We start from the raw sequence: 24,500 nt of genomic DNA on the forward strand, positions 1-24,500 counted from the left end.
CTCAGCTCTGCGATTCTCCTGCCCTCGAGAGAGACAAAGCCTGGTTTTCGTCCCTAATGCCCTTGTTCAGTAATTGAGCCAGCCTGGTTCTGCAGAGCAGAAGTCCACAGAAAGCCGCCTTACTGCCTGAGCAGTAAACATTGAGACGGACAGCCCAGCCCGTGCGAGAAAGGTGCCTCATATTAGAAAGACAAACACTAAGCACACAGTGGCATAAATGAATTAGGACGACCCAAGCTATATAACGATAATGCATTAGGTTCAGCAGGGAGTCCTAATGGCATCGATATAGAAAGAGCAAATCTGGAAACACTGTGGGGCCCGTGAGCGGAATACCGGGCCGACTGCCTCGGGAAGAAGGCAAAGAAGAGGGTGGAGACGAGGGACGAGAGAAGGATGTAGGGATGCATATCGGTGGGTCGAGGGAACAGGTGGAGTAACAGCAGGAGGTGTAGGGGGAGGGGAACATTATGGAAAGGGTCAGGCCAACTGATTCATAAACCACCTTGATGATCATGCAAGGACCGGAATGAGCTTGTTAATGGAAAATGAGCTCCATGCTGTAATAAATGGAAGCAGACTCAATATGGATACAGATTTCTGTAGCAGTTCGCACCATTCCATCCTAATAGCCGAAGGCCTGTGTTATTCACAATTAGTTGATGCGTCTATTGATCAGTATATCTAGTAGCGCAGATATGAAATAATACACAAGTATTTTGGTCTGATTTATTATTTATTAAAACCCATGATATATTGACAATTATACACTTAATATGACCTTGCTGGCTGCCACATAGGGACGGTTTCTAATATTTAATGGTCCCCTCCTAAGTTACGCAAGGTATATTTTTTGCTCATTGGGAAGCCTCCCTTTCCTCCCGATCTGTCTGTTTCTGCTTACATGGATGGGGCTCTGTCTGGCCGTACAGTAATGCGCTTCAATGCCGGAGATAAAGAAACGCGCTTTTCAAGGAGACTGGTCGATTTGAATCATGACACATTCTTTTGAGATCCTATGATCTTCAGGCTGCTGTAGTCACATTACTCAAAATACACCTCCTTTGTGGTTATCACAATGAAACGTTCAAGTGTCGCCTCTTTTCCAAAATCAATATTTTGATGGAGGAACATAAGAGGAGAATACAACTGAGTCTGCGAGATAATTACAGGGGTCAGCCACAATGCAGCAGCATTGGAGCGATGGACGCTGGACGTTGGACGTTTACACCTCGGCCAAATACATTTAAACTCAGTTTTTCACAATTCCTGACATTTAATCCTAGTAAAACATTCCCCGTCTTAGGTCCATTAGGATCACCACTTTATTTTAAGAATGTGAAATGCCAAGAATAATAGTGGAGAGTGTGATGTATTTCAGCTTTTATTTATTTCATCACATTGCCAGTGGGTCAGAAGTTTCATCGTTTTCTTGAATTGTCCAAGCTGTTTTAAAGGCACAGTCAACTTAGTGTGTGTAAACGTCTGACCCACTGGAATTGTGATACAGTGATTTATAAGTGAAATAATCTGTCTGTAAACAGTTGTTGGAAAAGTGACTTGTGTCATGCACAAAGTAGATGTCCTAACCGACTTGCCAAAACTATAGTTTGTTAACAAGAAATTTGTGGAGTGGTTGAAAAATGAGTTTCAACCTAAGTGCATGTAAACATCCGACTTCAACTGTACATGTCCATTGGGGTGGAGGCAGAGTAAAGACAGTTGACGGGGTGGGGTGGAATGACCATAGGGGGAGCAACAGCATGACCACTGAGTGAAATGAAACAAACAAAAAAAGTAATAATATGCATATTAACAACTGCAACAGTGACGAATGTCATTGGAAATGTGTGGAGTGGTTGAAAAAAAAAACAGTTTTAATGACTCCAAACTAAGTGTATGTAAACTTCCGACTTCAACTGCAGGTGTTAGCCAAAGTCATTTAGGTGTTGAGTGCCTAATGGCAGTAGACGGTAGGCTTTCTAAGATTCAGATTCTGATATTGGTAGTCTTTTGCTTTTTCCCAACCCCAGTCCGGGCTAGAAAGACACCCATGTGTTGGTTGGAATCACAGGGTCAGCAACAGTGCAGTGCCACATAAGCAATTTAGGTGTTAAGTGCCTTGCCTAAGGGCAACAGATGTACTGTACATGGTAACAGCAACCATCAGCTTGCCACTTCATGTCTCATTCCCACTGTTGCCAGGCCTGACATTCAACTGCATCCGGACACCCTAGACCCACTCCAATTCGCATTCCGCCCTAACAGATCCACAGATGACACAATCTGTCGCACTCCACACTGCACTTTCTCACCTGGACAAAAGGAACACCTATGTGAGAATGCTGTTCATTGACTACAGCTCAGCGTTCAACACCATAGTGCCCACGAAGCTCATCACTAAGCTAAAGACTGGGACTAAACCCCTCCCACTGCAACTGGCAACTGCTTGGCATCTGACCGTCAGCCGCTACAGAGGGTAATGCGAACGGCCCAGTACATCACGGGGGCCAAGCTTCCTGCCATCCATGACCTATACAATAGGTGGTGTCAGAGGAAAGCCCATAAAATAGTCAGAGACTCCAGTCACCCAAGTCATAGGCTGTTCTCTCGGCTACCGCACGGCAAGCCGTACTGGAGCGACAATTCTAGGACCAAAAGTCTCCTCAACAGCTTCTACCCCCAAGCCATAAGACTGCTGAACAATTCATAAAATCACCACCGGACAATTTACATTGACCCCCTCCCTCCCTTTAGTACACTGCTGCTACTCGCTGTTTGTTTGTTGCCTATGCATAGTCACTTCACCACCACCTACATGTACAGATTACCTCAACTAGCCTGTACCCCTGCACACTGACTCGGTGCTGATGCCACCCTGTATATAGCCTCGTTATTCTTATTGTGTTACTTTTTATTATTACTTTTTATTTTAGTCTACGTGGTAAATATTTTCTTCTTCTTGCAACTGCACTCTTTGATTTCATTTGAAACTAACTGGGCTCTTCTGCGGCTAGCCAGCTAGTTGATGCTGCAGCTGGTGATAGGACTGTTAATTTTGTATGGCTTTTCTAAATGCTTAGCAAAGTCAGCAGGCCAATGGCGTGCCAACTGATTGTAAGTCAGACTCCAGTAGCACACGCCCCCTAAGCAGTCTCTACTCACCCACGGGGTAGCCAATGACAAGTCATTGTGACGGCCTTAAGCTGTGACCCGTGACAATGTGGATTGCTTCGTGCTGTTTTAGATCAGCTCATAAATGATGCTAGCTAAGCCATTCCCCTTTAATAATGACTGGGTGTTCTATCATGATAGTCCTAGTGTAGCTCTTATGACGGTGGCTACAAGTGAAGTGTTATTTTACCATGGTTCTTTTAAGTGAAGACAGTACTATTGAGACATCAGTTATTACAGTTCCGCCAAGAGCCACGCGCCGCTCGTGCGTATGACCAGGTCGCATCGTCCGATGCACAGCAGATACAAAGTTGTTTGACAAAGGGGAATTTACAACCCCTCCTTCGCCATTTTGCTCCCACCTCATTCCGTTTGACGCTGAACCCTGTTGAAATGTTCGACACTAACTAACCTTCCCACTAGCCTGAAACCCCTTCTATAGTAATCCTCAAATGTGGTCTTCCCATGCCACTCTCCTCAGAGCAGCATTGGCTGGTTGAGATGCCCCTGTTACTTTTATAAGCTATTCACCCAGGGTAGATTTGCCATTTGGAGAGAAGAAAAAAAATGTGTGAACGTGGGATGATTAAGGCTGCAGTGGGAAATATGGACTACCATAGGGTGGACGGGAGGGAGAGAGGAAGGGAGGGAGGCAGGGAGAGAGGGAGGGAGGGAGAGAGAGAGAGAGAGAGGGAGAGAGAGAGAGAGAGAGGGGAACAGGAGGAGGAAGGAAGGACAAGGGAATTGTGTCGAGTCTCACTCAAATTGAGTGTTAACACACACACACTCCGAGATTGAACTAGGGAAGTCTGCACGCACGGAAACACACACACACACACACACACACACACACACACACACACACACACACACACACACACACACACACACACACACACACAGTGAGGTGTCGTGTCGTGGTCGGGGGTGTTTGATTGCTAGCTTATGAGTTGGAACACATTTTGATAAATGATTTTCTTAGGCGCAGAGATTTAGTGCCTCCATGGAAGGGGCCCTTGGGGGAGTGCATCCGTTAACTGTAAACGTAGGGAAATTGACCCATTTCAGGATAAGTCACCAGCCTAATGAAACTCCAATGTGTGCTCTTCAGATTCGCTGAGTCCATTTGTCCTCCCATCTTAACTCGCTCTCTAGCTTCCTCGAGTTGAGCCTATATTTTTCTTCCCCTGTTCCTTCTGTGTTGCACCTGCTCTCTCTTAATCTTCTTCCTTCCTCCTTCCCTTCCTCTCACAGATTTGTTATGCTGCTACCGCCAGGCTATTGTATCATTCTCACGGGTCACTGTTTGCTTCTATGTCTCTTTTGCTCTCGCTCGCGCTCTTCTTCCTCCCTCCATTATTAATGTGTTATGCAACTGCCATTCTGCAGTACACTTCTCATTGCCAGTGGCGTGTTTTCATCGATGCCAAGGGAAGCCAGGTTCCCACAAAACATTTACCAAGAAAAAAAAAACATACAATTACTTGATTTAGTCTTTGTGTTTTCATCATTTTCCTTTGAGTTTGGGTCCCTGTGCATCCCCCCCCAAAAAAGTGTCAAGGGGAACCAGTTTGGATTTTGGCTTCACACCAATTACATCACATCAAAAGCAAAAAGTAATTGACAGAAGAAAACTTCAATTGTTGCATATCATTGTGTTGTTGTCCTCCAGGGGCTAGCTAGCTAACTAAAATGGTCCCTTTCCTAAATTAGCCATAGATGGACATAAGAGATTTGGACTTGTGGTTTTACTTAATTCTCCGTACTGGCCAATGATTATAATGGGGATTCTGATCCAACCATTAAGTCATACATTGCTGTGCCCCCCTGGCCTGAGAGGATGGAAGTTCAATATGTTGCTAGATGTAGGCTACCATGGACAACCACATCATATTTAGCTTGCGTTGATTGGACTAAATCGTTTTTTGTATCTTTTAGTGGTCACTGTATTAGACTAAGCAGAGGTGATTGATTTGAGGATGTTTCAGTTGAAATAGTGCTGCAATAGTGATTAGTGGAGGCAGCTCCTGTTTTCTTTGCGACTTGCGGTAACTCTCTGTGGTTCAAAATCAGTGGTTGTTTTGTAGTCCAAAAATGTTGGAAACATGAAGTTGCTTGACCATTCTGTAGGTCATGCATCTGTTTGTTACGTGCAATATGCTTTGTGGACTTCACCGGACAGATGTTTCTCTCCGGTTTTGGGATGAAACACAAAGGTGTGGTTGAATTTATTCAGCCACTGTGTCTTCTTTTAGTCTCGGCCTTAGGTCCATATACTGTGGTGAAAGTAGAATACAGGTCTTCCCGGTGCGATTACATATACTGTAGAACCCCTATTAATTCAATAGGATCTCTGTGGGCCTAGTCATAAAAGGTTTGTCATTAAAACTTTTAAAATATATATTGTGTCATATAAACACGAACAGTCATGATATTTTCATCTGACTGTCAAACAATCACTTCAAAGGGCTCCTTTACTAGGCGGAAGGCGCACGTTCATCCACTCGCAACACATTCCCAGTCTCCAAACAGTGATGAATGGATAGAGACATCTGTTACACAAAAGTGTCGTCTTTAGGCCAGAATGTATGCGTACACTGCTGTTTGCGCGCGTCTCGGTGTCGGCCACTCATCTCTGCCTTTTCCTGTTTTCTCCAAGAACCACATCACATTTTAGAGCGTTGGCCACACCACCCGTTTTGAAGTCCATTCGCTCATTTTTCATGCGTTTTGAAGTCCATTCGCTCATTTTTCATGCGTTTTGAAGTCCATTCGCTCATTTTTCATGCGTTTTGAAGTCCATTCGCTCATTTTTCATGCGTTTTGAAGTCCATTCGCTCATTTTTCATGCGTTTTGAAGTCCATTCGCTCATTTTTCATGCGTTTTGAAGTCCATTCGCTCATTTTTCATGCGTTTTGAAGTCCATTCGCTCATTTTTCATGCGTTTTGAAGTCCATTCGCTCATTTTTCATGCCTCTGACAATGCGGTGATGATTAAAAAAAGAGGTGTAAAAGCCTACAGTTTAATTGCCATTTTGTTTTAGTTGTTGTGATAGGCTGGTGTTTTTTCTTTTGCCGGGACGCCGTACTGGACCGCCTTACCTTCACCCCTGCCTACATCACGATGACAAGGCATATGAACTCGCAGGTAATAGGGCAAACAACACAATTATTGTAATATGGCTTTTTTTTCCCCTTCCTGGCTTTCCCAATGATATCCCCACGCCCCGCTACTGCTTCATTGGTCATAGTTATAACTAACAGCCTGCCGTGTCCAATGGGAGCAAATGAATCATAGCGGGCAGAGCAAAGCATGAGATTGGTATTTGCATGTTTCCGTTAGGGAATGCCTACTCTGTGGAGTTGCGCATCTGCCATAATGACATGTACCCTTGCACTCCTTCTAAACAATGCAATTCTTTGAAACTTTGGCAAAGGGTAAAGTCTACAAAACTTCATCCACTCTGTTTGTAACGGATTCTCGTTTTGGAAACGGAAAACTGTATCGAGTTCAAAATGTTTTATCAATGAGGACATTTGCAGGATGTCGGCCAAAAATCCATCATCTCCCACTTCCAGCCACCACGGGTTCCTCTCACCGCCATATTTGGTAGTGAGTGGAAACGGCAACCAGATGATTCACATTTACACATTCGGGGAAATGTCTGACTCATTGTTCTATCTGTGCTGTTACTTCTTTCTTTCTTCCTTCCTTCCCCTGCTGTTTGATCTCATACACTCATTGTTGGCTCAACCCTGAGAAAATCTCATCCCCCCTCATGTCACTAATGTGTCATCCATGATGCCTTTATCTCTCAAGCACACAGAGAGTACAGTACGTCTGAGTTCAGGCTATATGGAACCCTTATCGAAGAGGATGAAAGAAATCTGGAAAGAAAAGTGTCACATTTGTGTTCGAAATTTGATATACAAGTACAGTACATAGCTTCTGATGTTACTTTTCTTTCGGGTTTTCTTCAGTGTTGCTGGTGGGGGGGGTGTTTTTTGTATGATTTTTTTTTTTTTAAAAGGTTGTGTGGTAGACTTTTTGTAGACATTCTTACCAGGCGGTGTCAGAGGAAGGACCTAAAAATTGTCAAAGACCCCAGACACCCTAGTCATAGACTGTTCTCTCGGCAACGGCAAGCGGTACCGGAGCGCCAAGTCTAGGTCCAAAAGGCTTCTTAACAGCTTCTACCCCCAAGCCATAAGACTCCTGAACAGCTGGTCAAAGGGCTATCCAGACCCCTCTTTTACACTGCTGCTACTCTCTGTTTATTATCTATGCATAGCTACTTTAACTCTACCTACATTATCCCGACTAACCGGTGCCTCCGCACATTGCATCTCTACCAGTACCCCTTGTATATAGCATCACTATTGTTATTTTACTGCTACTTATATTTTCTATTTTTACTTATCTATTTTTTACTTAACACTTTTTTTCCCTTAACTTTTTAAAGCATTGTTGGTTAAGTGCTTGTAAGTGAGCATTTCACTGTAAGATCTACACCTTTTGTATTTGGCGCATGTGACAAGTACATTTTGATTTGATTTGACATCAGGAATGCCCACCAGAGCTGTTGCCAGAGAATTTAATGTTAATTTCTCTACCATAAGCCGCCTCCAACGTCGTTTTAGAGCATTTGGGAGTACGTCCAACCGGCCTCACAACTGCAGACCACCTGTAACCACGCAGCCTAGGACCTCCACATCAGTCTTCTTCTGAGACCAGCCGCCAGTACAGCTGATAAAACTGTGGGTTTGCACAACCAATGATTGACAGTTTGTGCAGCAATTCTGTCTCCGGGAAGCTCACCTGCGTGCTCGTTGTCCTGCGTGCTCGTTGTCCTCACCGGGGTCTTGACCGGACTGCAGTTTGGCGTCGTAACCGACTTCCGTGTGCAAATGCAAAACCTTCGAATGCACAGAAATACCGTGACGAGATCCTGAGGCCCATTGTCGTGCCATTCACCCGCCACAATGACCTCATGTTTCAGCAAGATGATGCACGGCCCCCATGTCGCAAGGATCTGTACGCAATTCCTGGAAGCTGAAAATGTTCCAGGCCTGCCTACTCACCAGACATGTGTACGGCAGCGTGTTCCAGTTCCTGCCATTATCCAGCAACTTCACACAGCCATTGAAGAGGAGGGGGTCAACATTCCACTGGCCACAATCAACAGCCGGATCAACTCTATGCGAAGGAGATGTGTCGCGCCGCATGGGGCAAATGGTCCTACCTTTTTGTTGTTGTTGGTATCTGTGACCAACAAAGGCATAACTATATACCCAGTCATGTGAAATCCATAGATTAGGGCCTAATTCATTTATTTAAATGGACTGGTTTCCTCATATGAGCTGGAACTCAGTCAAATCTTTGAAATTGTTGCATTTTGCATTTATATTCTTGTTCAGTGTACTTCCAATGGTTTACGAGCTAGCTTAAACACAACGTTAGCAAAATGATCCTAGCATATTAATGCCAGAGACCCGGGCCTTTGCTGAGTGACATGAACAGAGTTGATTGCTGTTAAGGGGGAGTGTGACAAGGTCTGTCGGACTTGGCAGCTACCACAACAAATCACTGTTCTCTTCAAGCAGAGTCGATGTAATGAGCCTAGACTCTGGGGTACCTGTGTGTGAGCCTTGTGGGTGTGAGTGTGTGCTTTTGCCGTGTGTACAGTACATGCTATGTTTGTGTATGGTACCTGCTATTGGAACAAGGGGGTAGGAGTAGGAAGTAGAGGAGGAACAAGGGAGAATCCCCTAGAGATGAGAGCATTATTGATTACCATTTGCGTCTTTCTCTCTTTCTCAACCCTCCCCTCTCTCTTTCCTCCTTTCCTTCCCTCGCTCTCTTTCCTTCCCTTCCCATCTCTCTCTCCATCTTTCTTCCTCTCAATCTCTATTTCATCCTCGCTCCCTCTTTCGAACAGCCACAGTTTATTTATAGGGTTTTGCAGGGGCTGTGTTATTTTGTTTGGTGCCGTGCTCCAAAAGAGACAATCGTACCCCGCCTTCTGTAAACCATGCTTGCTGGAGCTCTTCCCATCTGCCGAGATCACAGCATCAGTGTGAAGAGATGAGCTTTCTTCTCTAATAGGCCTACAACCAACCACTGCATCAACGCAAGAAGCTGTGGAACTCGGTGGAATTTCACCAGAGGCTTGACACATATTATGCACCACCGCTGTGTACTTGTGTTCACAGAACCTGAAATGGTCTAACCACATGTACACCATAGTGAAGAAGGCATGACACCGACTCTTCAACCTCAGGATGCTGAAGAAATGTGGCCTGTCCCCTAGGGCCCTCACAGTGTTCTACAGGAGCACCATCAAGGGCATACTATCGGGCTGCACCGGAGCCTGGTGCGGCAACTCCACCGCCGCGGACCGGAAGGCTCTTCACAGGGTGATACGTGCATCCTAATGCACCATTGGGTGCACACTGCTTGCCCTACAGGACACCTACATCACCAGGTTTCACAGGAAGGCCAAGAAGATCATCAAGGACCCCAGCCACCTAAGCCATGACCTGTTCTCCCAGCTTCAATCACTCAGACGCACACAGTACAAGAGCATCATGGCAAAAACTGATAGACCGGCCAATAGTTTATCACATCCTGCCGTGATTGGGAGTTCCATAGGGCGGCGCACAGTTGGCCCAGCATCGTCCGGGTTTGGCCGGGATAGGCCGTCATTGCAAATAAGAATTTGTTCTTCATTGACTTGCCTAGTTAAAGGTTACATTACATTTTGTAAAATTCAGACCGTGTGACGATGCTAGAGGAAACCGGTACAAAAGTATTTACAGTGGGGCAAAAAAGTATTTAGTCAGCCACCAATTGTGCAAGTTCTCCCAATTAAAAAGATGAGAGAAGCCTGTCCACTTCGACTATAACAGACAAAATGAAAAATAAAATCCAGAAAATCACATTGTAGGATTTTTTATTAAGTTATTTGCAAATGATGGTGGAAAATAAGTATTTGGTCACCTACAAACAAGCAAGATTTCTGGCTCTCACAGATCTGTAACTTCTTCTTTAAGAGGCTCCTCTGTCCTCCAATCGTTACCTGTATTAATGGCACCTGTTTGAACTTGTTATCAGTATAAAAGACACCTGTCCACAACCTCAAACAGTCACACTCCAAACTCTACTATTCTGACCAAGACCAAAGAGCTGTCAAAGGACACCAGAAACAAAATAAACAGGGGGAGACTTGCAAGCCGAAGAACACCATCCCAACCGTGAAGCACGGGGGTGGCATTGTCATGTTGTGGGGGTGCTTTGCTGAAGGAGAGCCTGGTGCACTTCAGAAAATAGATGGCGTCATGAGGGAGGAAAATTGTGGATATGTTGAAGCAACATTTCAAGACATCAGTTAGAAGTTAAAGCTTGGTAACAAATGGATCTTCCAAATGGACAATGACCCCAAGCATACTTCCAAAGTTGTGGCAACATGGCTTAAGGACAACAAGGTCAAGGTATTGGAGTGGCCAACACAAAGCTCTGACTTCAACCCTATAGAACATTTGTGGACAGAACTGAAAAAGTGTGTGCGAGCAAGGAGGCCTACAAACCTGACTCAGTTACACCAGCTCTGTCAGGGGGGAATGGGCCAAAATGCACCTAATTTTTTGTGGGAAGCTCGTGGAAGGCTACCTGAAACGTTTAACCCAAGTTAAACAATTTAAAGGCAATGCTACCAAATACTGATTGAGTCTATGTACACTTCTGACCCACTAGGAATGTGATGAAAAAAATAAAAGCTGAAATAAATCCTTCCCTCTATTATTATTCTGACATTTCACATTCTTAAAATAAAGTGGTGATCCGAACTGACCTAAGACTAGGTTTAAATGTCAGGAATTGTGAAAAACTGAGTTTAAATGTATTTGGCTAAGGTGTATGTACACTTCTGACTTCAACTGTATTTTGTCATCACTGCCACAGTTACTATTAAGTATATAGTGCTATTTCTATTGTTGTTTATGACCATTTTCATTATTTTATTTCACTAGTCCTGCATGTTGGAGCTCGAAGTCTAAGAATGTCTCTGTCTGCTGCAATCACACCTACCACTCTGTGACTATTAAACACTCTGAATCAGTTTCAAACCCCCACTTGGCTATACTACTGATAAAGCCATGGTCTCAAGATGCAATGCATCCTCCTCCTCCTGGATTGCGTTCTTGTTAAAGACAAGCGTTTAGATTTAGATTGAATCGGGCCCTCAGTCTTGAACGAACCGCCGACCTGAGTGATAAATTGCATTTTTACGTTCGAGTCAAGGTCTCAGAACGCTCTACATTGTATGTGAGGTGAATGGCCTCATCCCCCTCCAATGTGTAGCCCCCACTGGAATATGGTGACGAGGAGGCAAGCTACCAGCGGAGAGCTCTCTATTCAACGTGAAGGGGAAACATTATAGTACTGGGGATGAGAGCATCTTAATATTCAAGACCCTTTAGCTTTTCAAGACCCTTTAGCTTTTCAAGACAGTACTAGGGGGATGTAAGCAAGCTCACTAGCACTACCAGGAGGTGTTCAAGAGCTCCACTGGCTCTCAGGCTGTGTATTCATCAGATGATCTCCTGTGTGCCTCCATTTTTATTTTTGGGTGGGGGGTATTATTATTATAGGGTATTATTTTTATGAACCTTGGCTCTACTCTACAGGGAGATTACTGTATATTGCTTTGCATCGGCTGCAGAGTCCATATAGTCATTGGTTTTTGTTTAAAACATTAAAATGCTGAGAGCTTTATTGGCTTTGCTTTCTTCTGGCATAAATTACCACCACACTTTTTTATTTTTTATGATGACACCAAATCACATCCTGAAACACGTGCTCCCTTGGTGCTTTCTTAGGTTGCTTGAGAATAGGATTGTCTAAATTCCAATATCTGAGACCTGGATTTAAATGAGAGATTTCCCTCTAGCACAAAACACCATAGATGCATACTTGAAAGCATTTTCCTTTTATCTATTCTAACTCCCACATATACAAGCAGATTGTGGGAGATGTCACGGAGCGGAGGGCAACATTTGGCAGATAATACAGCATTACTGTGGGGACTCCTGGATAGAGATCTATAACACAACATCTGGAGGATAGAGATGATATGATTACTGATATGCAAGAAAATACAAATCAGTAGCCTGGTCCCAGATCAGATTGTGCTGTCTTGCCAACTTCTATGGTGATTGTCATATAGGAGTTGGCAAGACCAAGCAAACGGATTTAGGAAGAGGCTAAAAAAAACAAACAGTTGTTTGGCCCAAGTTTTCGCTATAGACACCAGAAGGCCTCAGAGCGAGTCAGCTCCCTCTTCCAACCCACTTAACAAAGAATGAACAATCTGCTTAGACTCACTAATTATTTTGGTGTTGGTGTTGAACCAACTCGCTGCTGGTGAGAGATTCAATAGGATGAGTCCCTTACTGATTTTGATAAATTTGTCCAATTAATCACCGGTAATTATGCAGAAGTTCTCCATAATTACCTTTGCAATATTTTCCATGCCGAATAAACAATTAGTTTTAATACACATCTAAATAAGTGTACTGGGTTTCTGTTGAAGTTACAGGACTGCTGAGATGTAGCCTATAGCCTTTAAGTATGGTGAATTGTTCTTAGCTGCTGACAAGAAACGACTTCCGGTGATCAACAACTTTGATGTTTCATCAAGTTCAGATTGAACCTGATGATGCGGGATGCAACCTGTCCCGAATTGAATAGTCAATAAAAACCTTGATGTCATCTCGCAAGGAGGCCTACAAACCTGACTCCGTTACACCAGCTCTGTCAGGGGGGAATGGGCCAAAATTCACCCAATTTATTGTGGGAAGCTTGTGGAAGGCTACCTGAAACATTTTACCCAAGTTAAACAATTTAAAGGCAATGCTACAAAATACTGATTGTGTGTATGTAAACTTCTGACCCACTGGGAATGTGATGAAAGAAATAAAAACTATTATTCTGACATTTCACATTCTTACAATAAAGTGGTGATCCTAACTGACCTAAGACAGGGAATTTTTACTTGGATTAAATGTCAGGAATTGTGAAAAACTGAGTTTAAATGTTTTTGACTAAGGTGTATGTAAACTTCCGACTTCAACTGTATCTCCCTCACTAACTTTAAGCGTCAGCTGTTAGAACAGCTTACCGATCGCTGCAGCTGTACACAGGCCATCTGTAAATAGTCCATCCGACTACCTACTTCTTCCCCATATTTGTTTTTGCACACCAGTATTTCTACTTGCACATCCTCATCTACACATATATCACTCCAGTGTAAATTGCTAAATTGTAATTACTTTGCCACTATTGGCCTATTTATTGCCTTACCTCCTTACTTCATTTGCACTCACCGATTTGTCTATTGTGTTATTGATTGTATGTTTACCTTTCCCATCTGTACCTCTGTGTTGTTTTTGTCACACTGCTTTGCTTTATTTTGGCCAGGTCGCAGTTGTAAATGAGAACTTGTTTTCAACTGGCCTACCTGGTTAAATAAAGATGACATTTTAACAAATGTTTTAGGGAAGACCCAGATGCAAACAAAAGTGTATTACTAGAACAGGGGGCAGGCAAAATGACAGGGCAAGCAAAACGACAGGTCAAGGGCAGACAGAGGTCAGTAATCGAGTATGGTGTGGCAAGGTACAGGATGGCAGGTAGAATGGTCTAAAACAGGAACTATAGAAAAGACAGGAGGCAGTGGAAAACCACTGGTAGACTTAAACAAAACAAACTGGCAACAGACAAACGGAGAACACAGGTATAAATACATTGGGGATAATGAGGGGAGATGGGAGACACCTGGTGGGGGGTGGAGACGAGCACAAAGGCAGGTGAAACAGATCAGTGTGTGACAATTTCTACACCACTAAGACATAGACTGGCAGATTATATTCCAAGCAATAAAATAACCAGTTGAAAGTAATTTTATGGTGTGTTCATGATGCCATGCCCTTATCAAAACTTGAATTGGCACAGCTCATCTGCTGGCTAAAATATGTCATAATGAAGGTTTCATCATTATACTTTCTCTCAAGCATGTGCTTTTCAATTTAAAAGATTATAGGCTACATTGACAGTGTTTGGAAATAGATATAGAACTGCCATCGTTCACTTTTGATAGTTACTTTTTTGTTGCTTTTTCCCATTTTACCACAAGGACATCAGACATCATAACACCGTCGTCAGCAGACCAATTTAACAAAAGTAAGTGCTCAAGTATAACCAACACACAATTATACTCATCTATTGAAACGGACGGCAGTCTGGCTTCACAATGAATAGACTAGAGCCTTGGAGAGTTTTATTTTTCTCAGCAAATAAACTCTTAAAAGGATTATGGCACTGAGGTTGCATCGCAAATGGCACCCTATTCCCTATGTAGTGCACTACATTTAACCTGGTCACATAGAGCCTTGGTCAAAAGTAGGTCACTATATAGGGAATAGGGTGCCATTTGGGATACAAGACGTGTCTCACATAGAACATCATGGATTCATGAACCATGAAAAGAGGGAAGTGTAGTCTCAAGGAGGGCAGACGGGAGTTCTTCAAAGACTCCCGAGATAATTTCCTTATCAACCCTCTGGCGCTGACCGGCGTTCTGATCTGTACATCTCTCTAGTCTCTCCGTCACAGTTCAGGGTTAGAGGGCAGCCCACATACTGTAGATGTCAGTATGAGGCCCTCTCAGCAAAAGCATGTTATGGAGATGTTGTACTAACTGAGGCACAGAACATGTGATATTTTAAGTAGAGGTCGACCGATTAATTAGGGACGATTTAAAGTTTTCATAACAATCTGTAATCAGCATTTTTGGACACCGATTGTGGCCGATTTTCTTTTTACATTTTTTTTATTTTTTTTTATCCATTTTTAACTAGGCAAGTCAGTTAAGAACAGATTCTTATTTTCAATGACGGCCTAGGAATGGTGGGTTAACTGCCTTGTTCAGGGGCAGAACGACAGATTTTTACCTTCAGCTCGGGGATTCAATCTTACAACCGTCCGGTTACTAGTCCAACGCTCTAACCACCTGCCTTACATTGCACTCCATGAGGAGCCTGTGTGGCAGACTACCTGTTACGCAGTGCAGCAAGAAGCCAAGGTAAATTGCTAGCTAGCATTAAACTTATCTTATAAAAAAACAATCAACCTTAACACAATCACTTCGTTAACTACACATGGTTGATGATATTACTTGTTTATCTAGCGTGTCCTGCATTGCATATAATCGATGCGGTGCCTGTTAATTTCTCACAGCCTACTTCTCCAAACAGGTGATGATTTAACAAGCGCATTTGTGAAAATAGCACTGTCGTTGCACCAATGTGTACCTAACCATAAACATCAATGCCTTTCTTTAAAATCAATACACAAGTATATATTTTTAAATGTTATGACATAACATTGAAGGTTGTGCAATGTAACAGCAATATTTAGACTTAGGGATGCCACCCATTAGATAAAATACGGAACGGTTCCATATTTCACTGAAAGAATAAATGTTTTGTTTCCGAAATGATAGTTTCCGGATTTGACCATATTAATGACCTAAGGCTCGTATTTCTGTGTGTTATTATGTTATAATTAAGTCTATGATTTGATATTTGATAGAGCAGTCTGACTGAGCGGTGGTAGGCAGCAGCAGGCTCGTAAGCATTCATTCAAAAAGCACTTTTGTGCGTTTGCCAGCAGCTCTTCGCAATGTATGACTTCAAGCCTATCAACTCCCGAGATTAGGCTAGTGTAACTGATGTGAAATGGCTAGCTAGTTAGCGGGGTGCGCGCTAATAGTGTTTCAAACATCACTCGCTCTGAGACCTTGAAGTAGTTGCTCTGCAAGGGCCGTGGCTTTTATGGCGCGATGGGTAACGATGCTTCGAGGGTGGCTGATTTCGATGTGTTCCTGGTTTGAGCCCAGTAGGGGCGAGGAGAGGGACGGAAGCTATATTGTTACACTGGCAATACTAAAGTGCCTATAAGGACATCCACTAGTCAAAGGTATATGAAGTACAAATGGTATAGAGATAAATAATCCTATAATTCCTATAATAACTACAACCTAAAACTTCTTACCTGGGAATATTGATAACTCATGTTAAATGGAACCACCAGCTTTCTCAGCTTTCTCATGTTCTGAGCAAGGAACGTGAGCTTTTTTACATGACACATATTGCACTTTTACTTTCTTCTCCAACACTTTGTTTTTGCATTATTTAAACCAAATTGAACATGTTTCATAATTTATTTTAGGTTAAATTGATTTTATTGATGTATTATATTAAGTAAAAATAAGTGTTCATTCAGTATTGTTGTAATTGTCATTATTACCAGTAAATAAATAAATTGGCCGATTAATCGGTATCAGGTTTTTTGGTCGTCCAATAAATCGGTATTGGTGTTGAAAAATCATAATCGGTTGACCTCTAATTTTAAGTATGACATTGTATCGACTGAGGCACAGAGCATGTGGTATGTACGTATGTAAAGCGCTATGTGTCGATAAAATAGGGCATTGGAGCATGTATCATACCTGTTTTACCTTGTCATTGTTATTTCACGTACACTACTGCAGTACCCTTGTCTGTCTTTCTCGGTGTCTATCAATTTCCTTGTCTCCCCCCCCTCTCTCTGATTCCCTTCTGACTTCTCTCTCAGGGGTATGATGATAGGCTTGTATGAGGAGAGACAGCAGTATAATCATCCTCTAATTTCCAGCTGTTCTAGTATTCTGATCATGGTGGAGGGTGATGGATGACTTGCACCAACCTGTCTAAGTGATTGGAGCGGCAGCACACAGTGCTTCAGAGCAGTTTTATTCATGACCTGCCCTACTTTGACCTCAAGAGCTGATTTAAAACCGATCTGGTGTGGTTGTACAGTTGGGATAGAAGTTAGGGAGAAAAACAATAATCACATATTTAACCACGCAAATCGAGTCTCCCTGTCTTGGTTGAGCATGCCGGGCAATGCATTTCCTGGCAGCGCCTTGGGATTTGTGTGTGTTGTGTTGCGTGTAAATGTATATGTGTGCACCAAATAATCCCAAAGTATTTTATGTTGTGTGTGTTTTTTATATGCTACTCACTTTTTCTATTTCTTCTTTCCTTCTTCTTTTGTCTATCTCTCTGACAGCTGGGGGGTTGTGGAATACTGGGCGTGGGGGTATGGCTGTCAGTGACACAGGGCAACTTTGCCACACTCTCCTCATCCCTGCCATCCCTCTCAGCAGCCAATCTACTCATTGTGGTAGGGACCATCATCATGGTGATTGGTTGCCTCGGCTGTGTCGGAGCTGTCAAAGAAAGTCGTCCGCTGTTGCTGAGCGTGAGTATCTGCCACTCTTGATAATTAGTATTTATAAACATTCACATATCTGCTGTAAGCATCATGTTATATTCACACGTTTACAATTTAGCAGATGCTTTTATCCAAAGCAACATACAAATGTCAACCTCAACAGACACATTGTGTATATTTGTCAAGTCTCAGGAGAAGACCCAGATGCAGACAGTTTTAAAGTAACAAAATTGTAATACAAAAACAGGGGGCCAGGCAAATGACAGTTCAAGAGCAGGCAGAGGTCAGTAGTCCAGAGCAGAGTCCGAAAGGTACAGAACGACAGGCAGGCTCAGGGTCAGGGCAGGCAGAGGTCAGTAATCCAGGGTGGTGTCACAAGGTACAGAACGACAGGCAGGGTCAGGGCAGGCAGAATGGTCAAAAACCGGGAAAGTTAGAAAACAGGAACTAGAAAAAGACAGGAGCATGGGAAAAACGCTTGACGAAACAAAACGTAATTGCAACAGATATAGAACACAGGTATAAATACACTGTGGATAATGAGGGGAGATACCTGGTGGGGGGTGGAGACGAGCACAAAGACGGGTGAAACAGATCAGGGTATGACGATATTCAGTATATGCGGCCCGTGCGGGAATCAAACCCACAACCAGCACCATGCTTCAACCCAGTCATTGGAACCACACATTCATAACTCCAAACTCCATCTTTCCATTTAAAAAACACTATTTCAAGTCAAAATTGTCTCTGGTTGATAAGAACAAGTCTCACATCGTATAACAAACCATATCATTTTATTTACTTCAAACAACTGTCTGTTAATTTAGCCTTTAAAACTAGGTTTTAAATAAAGTTTATGACATCAGCGCAGCAGGTGGCTCAATTACTGGCCCCATGGGACCGACCATCAAACGTATCGCAGAGCAAAAGCCCATCATTAGTATCAGCCTTGACATTCTCCCAGAACGCCTAGCCGGTTGAACCACTGTGTCGATGTGATTGGAAGACGATGTTCGCGAAGGCTTTTTCGCAGCGACTGACGAATCATCTTGAGCCTTCACATCGATTTCAAAAGAGACAGCTCTAACCCTCTGCTTTCATTACAAAAGCAATTAGGGGCTTCCCGAGTGGCACAGTGGTCTAAGGCACAACATCGCAGTGCTAGCTGTGCCACTAGAGATTCTGGGTTCGAGTCCAGGCTCCAGGCCCGTCCGCGACCGGGAGACCAATGGGGCAGCGCACAATTGGCCCAGTGTCGTCAGGATTAGGGGAGGGTTTGGCCGGCAGGGATGTCCTTGTTCCATCGCGCACTAGCGACTCCTGTGGCGGACCGGGTGCAGTGCACGCTGAGTCGGTATCCAGGTGCATTGTGTCCTCCGACACGTTGGTGCAACTTCCGGGTTAAGTGGGCATTGTGTCAAGAAGCAGTGCAGCTTGGCTTGGGTTGGGTTGTATTTCGGAGGCTCTCGACCTTCGCCTCTTCCTGATCCGTATGGGAGTTGCAGCGATGAGACAAGACTGTAACTACCAATTGTATACCATGAAATTGGGGAGAAAACAGGGTAAAAAAACAATTAGAGATTTGATAACTGAACTGATCACTGAGGGGGGAAATATACATCAAGATTTGACAGTGCTAATTGCTGTGATGTTTCGTGCCTGATATGTGTTGTAATTCAAAGTAATAAGGTTGAGTGGTAATTTGTAACATGGCAATACCTTACAACAGTTTTGTACTAAACGTCTTGTAAGTCTATTAGTTGAGGTTATGTTTTCATGTTTTATTCTATTATCTCCATGAGATTCATTGGAGAATACAAAGCATTTTTCCAATAGCCACACCAGCATATCACAAAAATATGTCATAATGAAGGTTTCATCATTATACTTTCTGTCAAGCATGTGCTTTTCAATTTAAAAGATGGTAGGCTACATTGACATTGTTTGGAAAAATATATAGATCTGCCATCGTTTACTTTTGATAGTTACCTTTTTTTTGCTGCTTTTGTTAGTTTTCATTTTACCACAAGGACATCAGACATAGCATAACACCCATCAGCAGACCAATTTAACAAAAGTACGTGCTCAAGTATAACCAACACACTGTATTATACTCATCTATTGAAAGGGACGTCAGCCTGGCCTCACAATGAATAGACGAGAGCCTTGGAGAGTTTTCTTTTTCTCAGCAAATAAACTCTTAAAAGGATTATGGCACTGAGGTTGCGTTGCGAATGGCACCCTGTTCCCTAAATCAAATGTTATTTGTCACATACACTTGCATTAACATCTGCTAACCATGTGTAACGAAATGCTTGTGTTTCTAGTTCCGACCGTGCAGTAATATCTAACAAGTAATCTAACATTTTCACAACAACTACCTTATACAAACAAGTGTAAAGGAATGAATAAGAATATATACATAAAAAGATATGGATGAGCGATGGCTGAACGGTATAGGCAAGATGCAGTAGATGGTATAGAGTACAGTATATACACATGAGAGGAGTAATGTAGGGTATGTAAACATTATATAAAGTGCCATTGTTTAAAGTGGCTGGTGATACATTTATTACATCCAATTTTTTATTTTACCTTTATTTAACTAGGCAAGTCAGTTAAGAACAGATTCTTATTTTCAATGACGGCCTAGGAACAGTGGGTTTACTGCCTGTTCAGGGGCAGAACGACAGATTTGTACCTTGTCAGCTCGGGGGTTTGAACTTGCAAACCTTCTGGTTACTAGTCCAACGCTCTAACCACTAGGCTACCCTGCCGCCCCATTATTAAAGTGATGAGTCAGTATGTTGGCAACAGCCACTCAGTGTTAGTGATGGCTATTTAACAGTCTGATGGCCTTGAGATAGAAGCTGTTTTTCAGTCTCTCGGCCTCCGCTTTGATGCACCTGTACTAACCTCGCCTTCTGGATGATAGCGGAGTGAACAGGCAGTGGCTCAGGTGGTTGCTGTCCTTGATGATCTTTTTGACCTTCCTGTGACATCGGGTGGTGTAGGTGTCCTGGAGGGCAGGTAGTTTGCCCCCGGTGATGTGTTGTGCAGACCTCATTACCCTCTGGAGAGCCTTACGGTTGTGGGCGGAGCAGTTGCCGTACCAGGTGGTGATACAGCCCGACAGGATGCTCTCGATTGTGCATCTGTAAAAGTTTGAGTGTTTTTGGTGACAAGCCAAATTTCTTCAGCCACCTGAGGTTGAAGACGTGCTGCTGCGCCTTCTTCACCACGCTGTCTGTGTGGGTAGACCATTTCAGTTTGTCCGTGATGTGTATGCTGAGGAACTTAAAACTTTCCACCTTCTCCACTACTGTCCCGTCGATGTGGATAGGGGGCTGCTCCCTCTGCTGTTTCCTGAAGTCCACGATCATCTCCTTTGTTTTGTTCACATTGAGTGTGAGGATAATTTTCCCGACACCACACTCTGAGGGCCCTCACCTCCTCCCTGTAGGCCGCCTCATCGTTGTTGGTAATCAAGCCTACCACTGTAGTGTCGTCTGCAAACTTGATGATTGAGTTGGAGGCGTGCATGGCCACGCAGTCATGGGTGAACAGGGAGGACAGGAGAGGGCTGGGAGCGCACCCTTGTGGGGCCCCAGTGTTGAGATCTTGTTTCCTACCCTCACCATCACGGCCTGTCAGGAAGTCCAGGACCCAGTCGCACAAGGTGGGGTCGAGACCCAGGGTCTTGGCTTAATGACGAGTTTGGAGGGTACTATGAACAGCATTCTAACATAGGTATTCCTCTTGTCCAGATGGGTTAGGGCAGTGTGATTGCGATTGCGTCGTCTGTAGACCTATTGGGGCGGTAAGCAAATTGAAGTGGGTCTAGGGTGTCGGGTAGGGTGGAGGTGATATGGTTCTTGACTAGTCTCTCAAAGCACTTCATGATGACGGAAGTGAGTGCTACGGGGCGGTAGTCATTTAGCTCAGTTACATTTCTTGAGAACAGGAACAATGGTGGCCCCCTTGAAGCATGTGGGCACAGCACACTGGGATAAGGACTGATTGAATATGTCCGTAAATACACCAGCCAGCTGGTCTGCGCATGCTCTGAGGAAGCGGCTAGGGATGCCGTCTGGGCCGGCAGTCTTGCGAGGGTTAACACGTTTAAATGTTTTACTGACGTTGGCTGCAGTGAAGGAAAGCCCACAGGCTTTGGTAGAGGCCCGTGTCGGTGGCACTGTATTGTCCTCAAAGCGAGCAAAGAAGTTGTTTAGTTTGTCTGGTTGCAAGACATCGTGTTCTGCGACGGGGCTGGTTTTCTTTTTGTGGTCCGTGATTGACTGTAGACCCTGCCACATACCTCTCGTGTCTGAGCCGTTGAATTGCGACTCTACTTTGTCTCTATATTGACGCATAGCTTGTTTGATTGCCTTGCGGAGGGAATAGCTACACTGTTTGTTTTCGGTCATGTTTCCGGTCGCCTTGCAAAGATTAAAAGCAGTGGTTCGCGCTTTCAGTTTTGCGCAAATGCTTCCATCAATCCATGGTTTCTGGTTGGGGAAGGTTTTAATAGATGCTGTGGGTACAACATCACCGATGCACTTGCTAATAAACTCGCACACCAAATCAGCGTATTCATCAATGTTATTGTCCGACGCTATACGGAACATATCCCAGTCCACGTGGTCGAAGCAATCTTGAAGCTTGGAATCCGATTGGTCGGACCAGCGTTCAACAGACCTGAGCACAGGCATTTCCTGTTTTAGTTTCGGTCTATAGGCTTGGAGCAACAAAATGGAGTCATGGTCAAATCTTCCGAAAGGAGGGCGGGGGAGGGCTTTGTATGCGCATTCAATATGCTGATAAAATTTAGGGAGCCTTGTTTTCAGATTAATGTTGTTAAACTCCCCAGCTACAATAAATGTAGCCTCAGGATACGTGGTTTCCATTTTCCATAGAGTCCAATGAAGTTCTTTCAGGGCCATTGTTGTGTCTGCTTTGGGGGGATATACACGACTGTGATTATGATCGACGTGAATTCTCTTGGTAGATAATGCGGTCGGCATTATATTGTAAGGAATTCTAGGTCAGGTGAACAAAAGGACTTGAGTTCCTGTATGTTGTTGTGATCACACCATGAGTCGTTAATCATAAGGCATATCCCCCCCCCCCCTTCTTCTTACCAGAGAGATGTTTGTTTCTGTCGGATCGATGCATGAAGAAACCAGGTGGCTGTACCGACTCTGATAACGTATCCCGAGTGAGCCATGTTGCCGTGTAACAAAGAATGTTACAATCTCTGATGTCTCTCTGGATGGCAACACCTGCTCGTATTTTATCTACCTTGTTTTGAAGAGACTGGACATTAGCGAGTAGTATGCTCGGGAGCGGTGCGCGATGTGCCCGTCTATGGAGCCTGACCAGAAGACCACTCTGTCTGCCCCTTCTGCGACGCCGTTGTTTTGGGTCGCTGGCTGGGATCCGATCCATTGTCCTGGGTGGTGGACCAAACAGAAGATCCGGTTCGGGAATGTCGTATTCCTGGTCGTAATGTTAGTGAGTTGACGTTGCTCTTATATCCAATAGTTCCTCCCGGCTGTATGTAATAAAACTTCAGATTTCCTGGGGTAGCAATGTCAGAAATAACACATAAAAAAAAGAAATACTGCATAGTTTCCTAGGAACGCGAAGCGAGGCGGCCATCTCTGTCGGTGCCTGACATTAATGTTTTATCTACAGTGGGGCAAAAAAGTATTTAGTCAGCCACCAATTGTGCAAGTTCTCCCACTTCAAAAGATGAGAGAGGCCTGAAATTTTCATCATAGGTACACTTCAACTATGACAGACAAAATTAGAAAAAAAATCCAGAAAATCACATTGTAGGATTTTTAATGAATTTATTTGCAAATTATAGTGGAAAATAAGTATTTGGTCAATAACAAAAGTTTCTCAATACTTTGTTATATACCCTTTGTTGGCAATGACAGAGGTTAAACGTTTTCTGTAAGTCTTCACAAGGTTTTCACACACTGTTGCTGGTATTTTGGCCCATTCCTCCATGCAGATCTCCTCTAGAGCAGTGATGTTTTGGGGCTGTTGCTGGGCAACACGGACTTTCAACTCCCTCCAAAGATTTTCTATGGGGTTGAGATCTGGAGACTGGCTAGGCCACTCCAGGACCTTGAAATGCTTCTTACGAAGCCACTCCTTCGTTGCCCGGGCGGTGTGTTTGGGATCATTGTCATGCTGAAAGACCCAGCCACGCTTCATCTTCAATGCCCTTGCTGATGGTAGGCTTTGTTAATTTGGTCCCAGCTCTCTGCAGATCATTCACTAGGCCCCCCCGTGTGGTTCTGGGATTTTTGCTCACCGTTCTTGTGATCATTTTGACCCCACGGGGTGAGATCTTGCGTGGAGCCCCAGATCGAGAGAGATTATCAGTGGTCTTGTATGTCTTCCATTTCCTAATAATTGCTCCCACAGTTGATTTCTTCAAACCAAGCTGCTTACCTTCAGACCTTCAGTCTTCCCAGCCTGGTGCAGGTCTACAATTTAGTTTCTGGTGTCCTTTGACAGCTCTTTGGTCTTGGCCATAGTGGAGTTTGGAGTGTGACTGTTTGAGGTTGAGGACAGGTGTCTTTTATACTGATAAGTTCAAACAAGTGCCATTAACTTCTTGCGTCGAACCAACCCGGATCCGGGATCATGACTACAGCCTCAAGCCCATTACCATAACGCAACGTTAACTATTCATGAAAACCGCAAATGAAATGAAATCAATATGCTAGCTCTCATGCTTAGCCTTTTGTTAACAACACTGTCATCTCAGATTTTAAAAAATATGCTTCTCTACCATAGCAAAACTAGCATTTAGCATTTAGCGTTAGCATTTAGCATTAGCATTTTGCGTTCGCATCACCAGGCAACATTTTCACAAAAAAACAGTAAAAACATTCAATAAATCATTTACCTTTGAAGAACTTTGGCTGTTTTCAATGAGGAGACTCTCAGTTAGATAGCAAATGTTCAGTT

At 43.7% G+C, this 24,500-nt stretch overlaps 1 protein-coding gene across 4 annotated transcripts in view; it reads left to right on the plus strand.

Annotated features, from left to right (window-relative positions):
- tspan4a (tetraspanin 4a) overlaps window positions 1-24,500 on the plus strand; it is a 99,944-nt gene that overhangs the window by 48,200 nt on the left and 27,244 nt on the right. For all 4 annotated transcript variants that reach the window (XM_035734614.2, XM_035734604.2, XM_035734596.2 and 1 more), the window contains one exon: window positions 17,346-17,537. In XM_035734614.2, the coding sequence (XP_035590507.1) occupies window positions 17,346-17,537 (192 nt within the window). The remainder of the gene's footprint in view (window positions 1-17,345; window positions 17,538-24,500) is intronic.

The sequence above is a fragment of the Oncorhynchus keta genome, chromosome 2, assembly GCF_023373465.1.
Source record: "Oncorhynchus keta strain PuntledgeMale-10-30-2019 chromosome 2, Oket_V2, whole genome shotgun sequence".
NCBI classification, from domain to species: domain Eukaryota; kingdom Metazoa; phylum Chordata; class Actinopteri; order Salmoniformes; family Salmonidae; genus Oncorhynchus; species Oncorhynchus keta.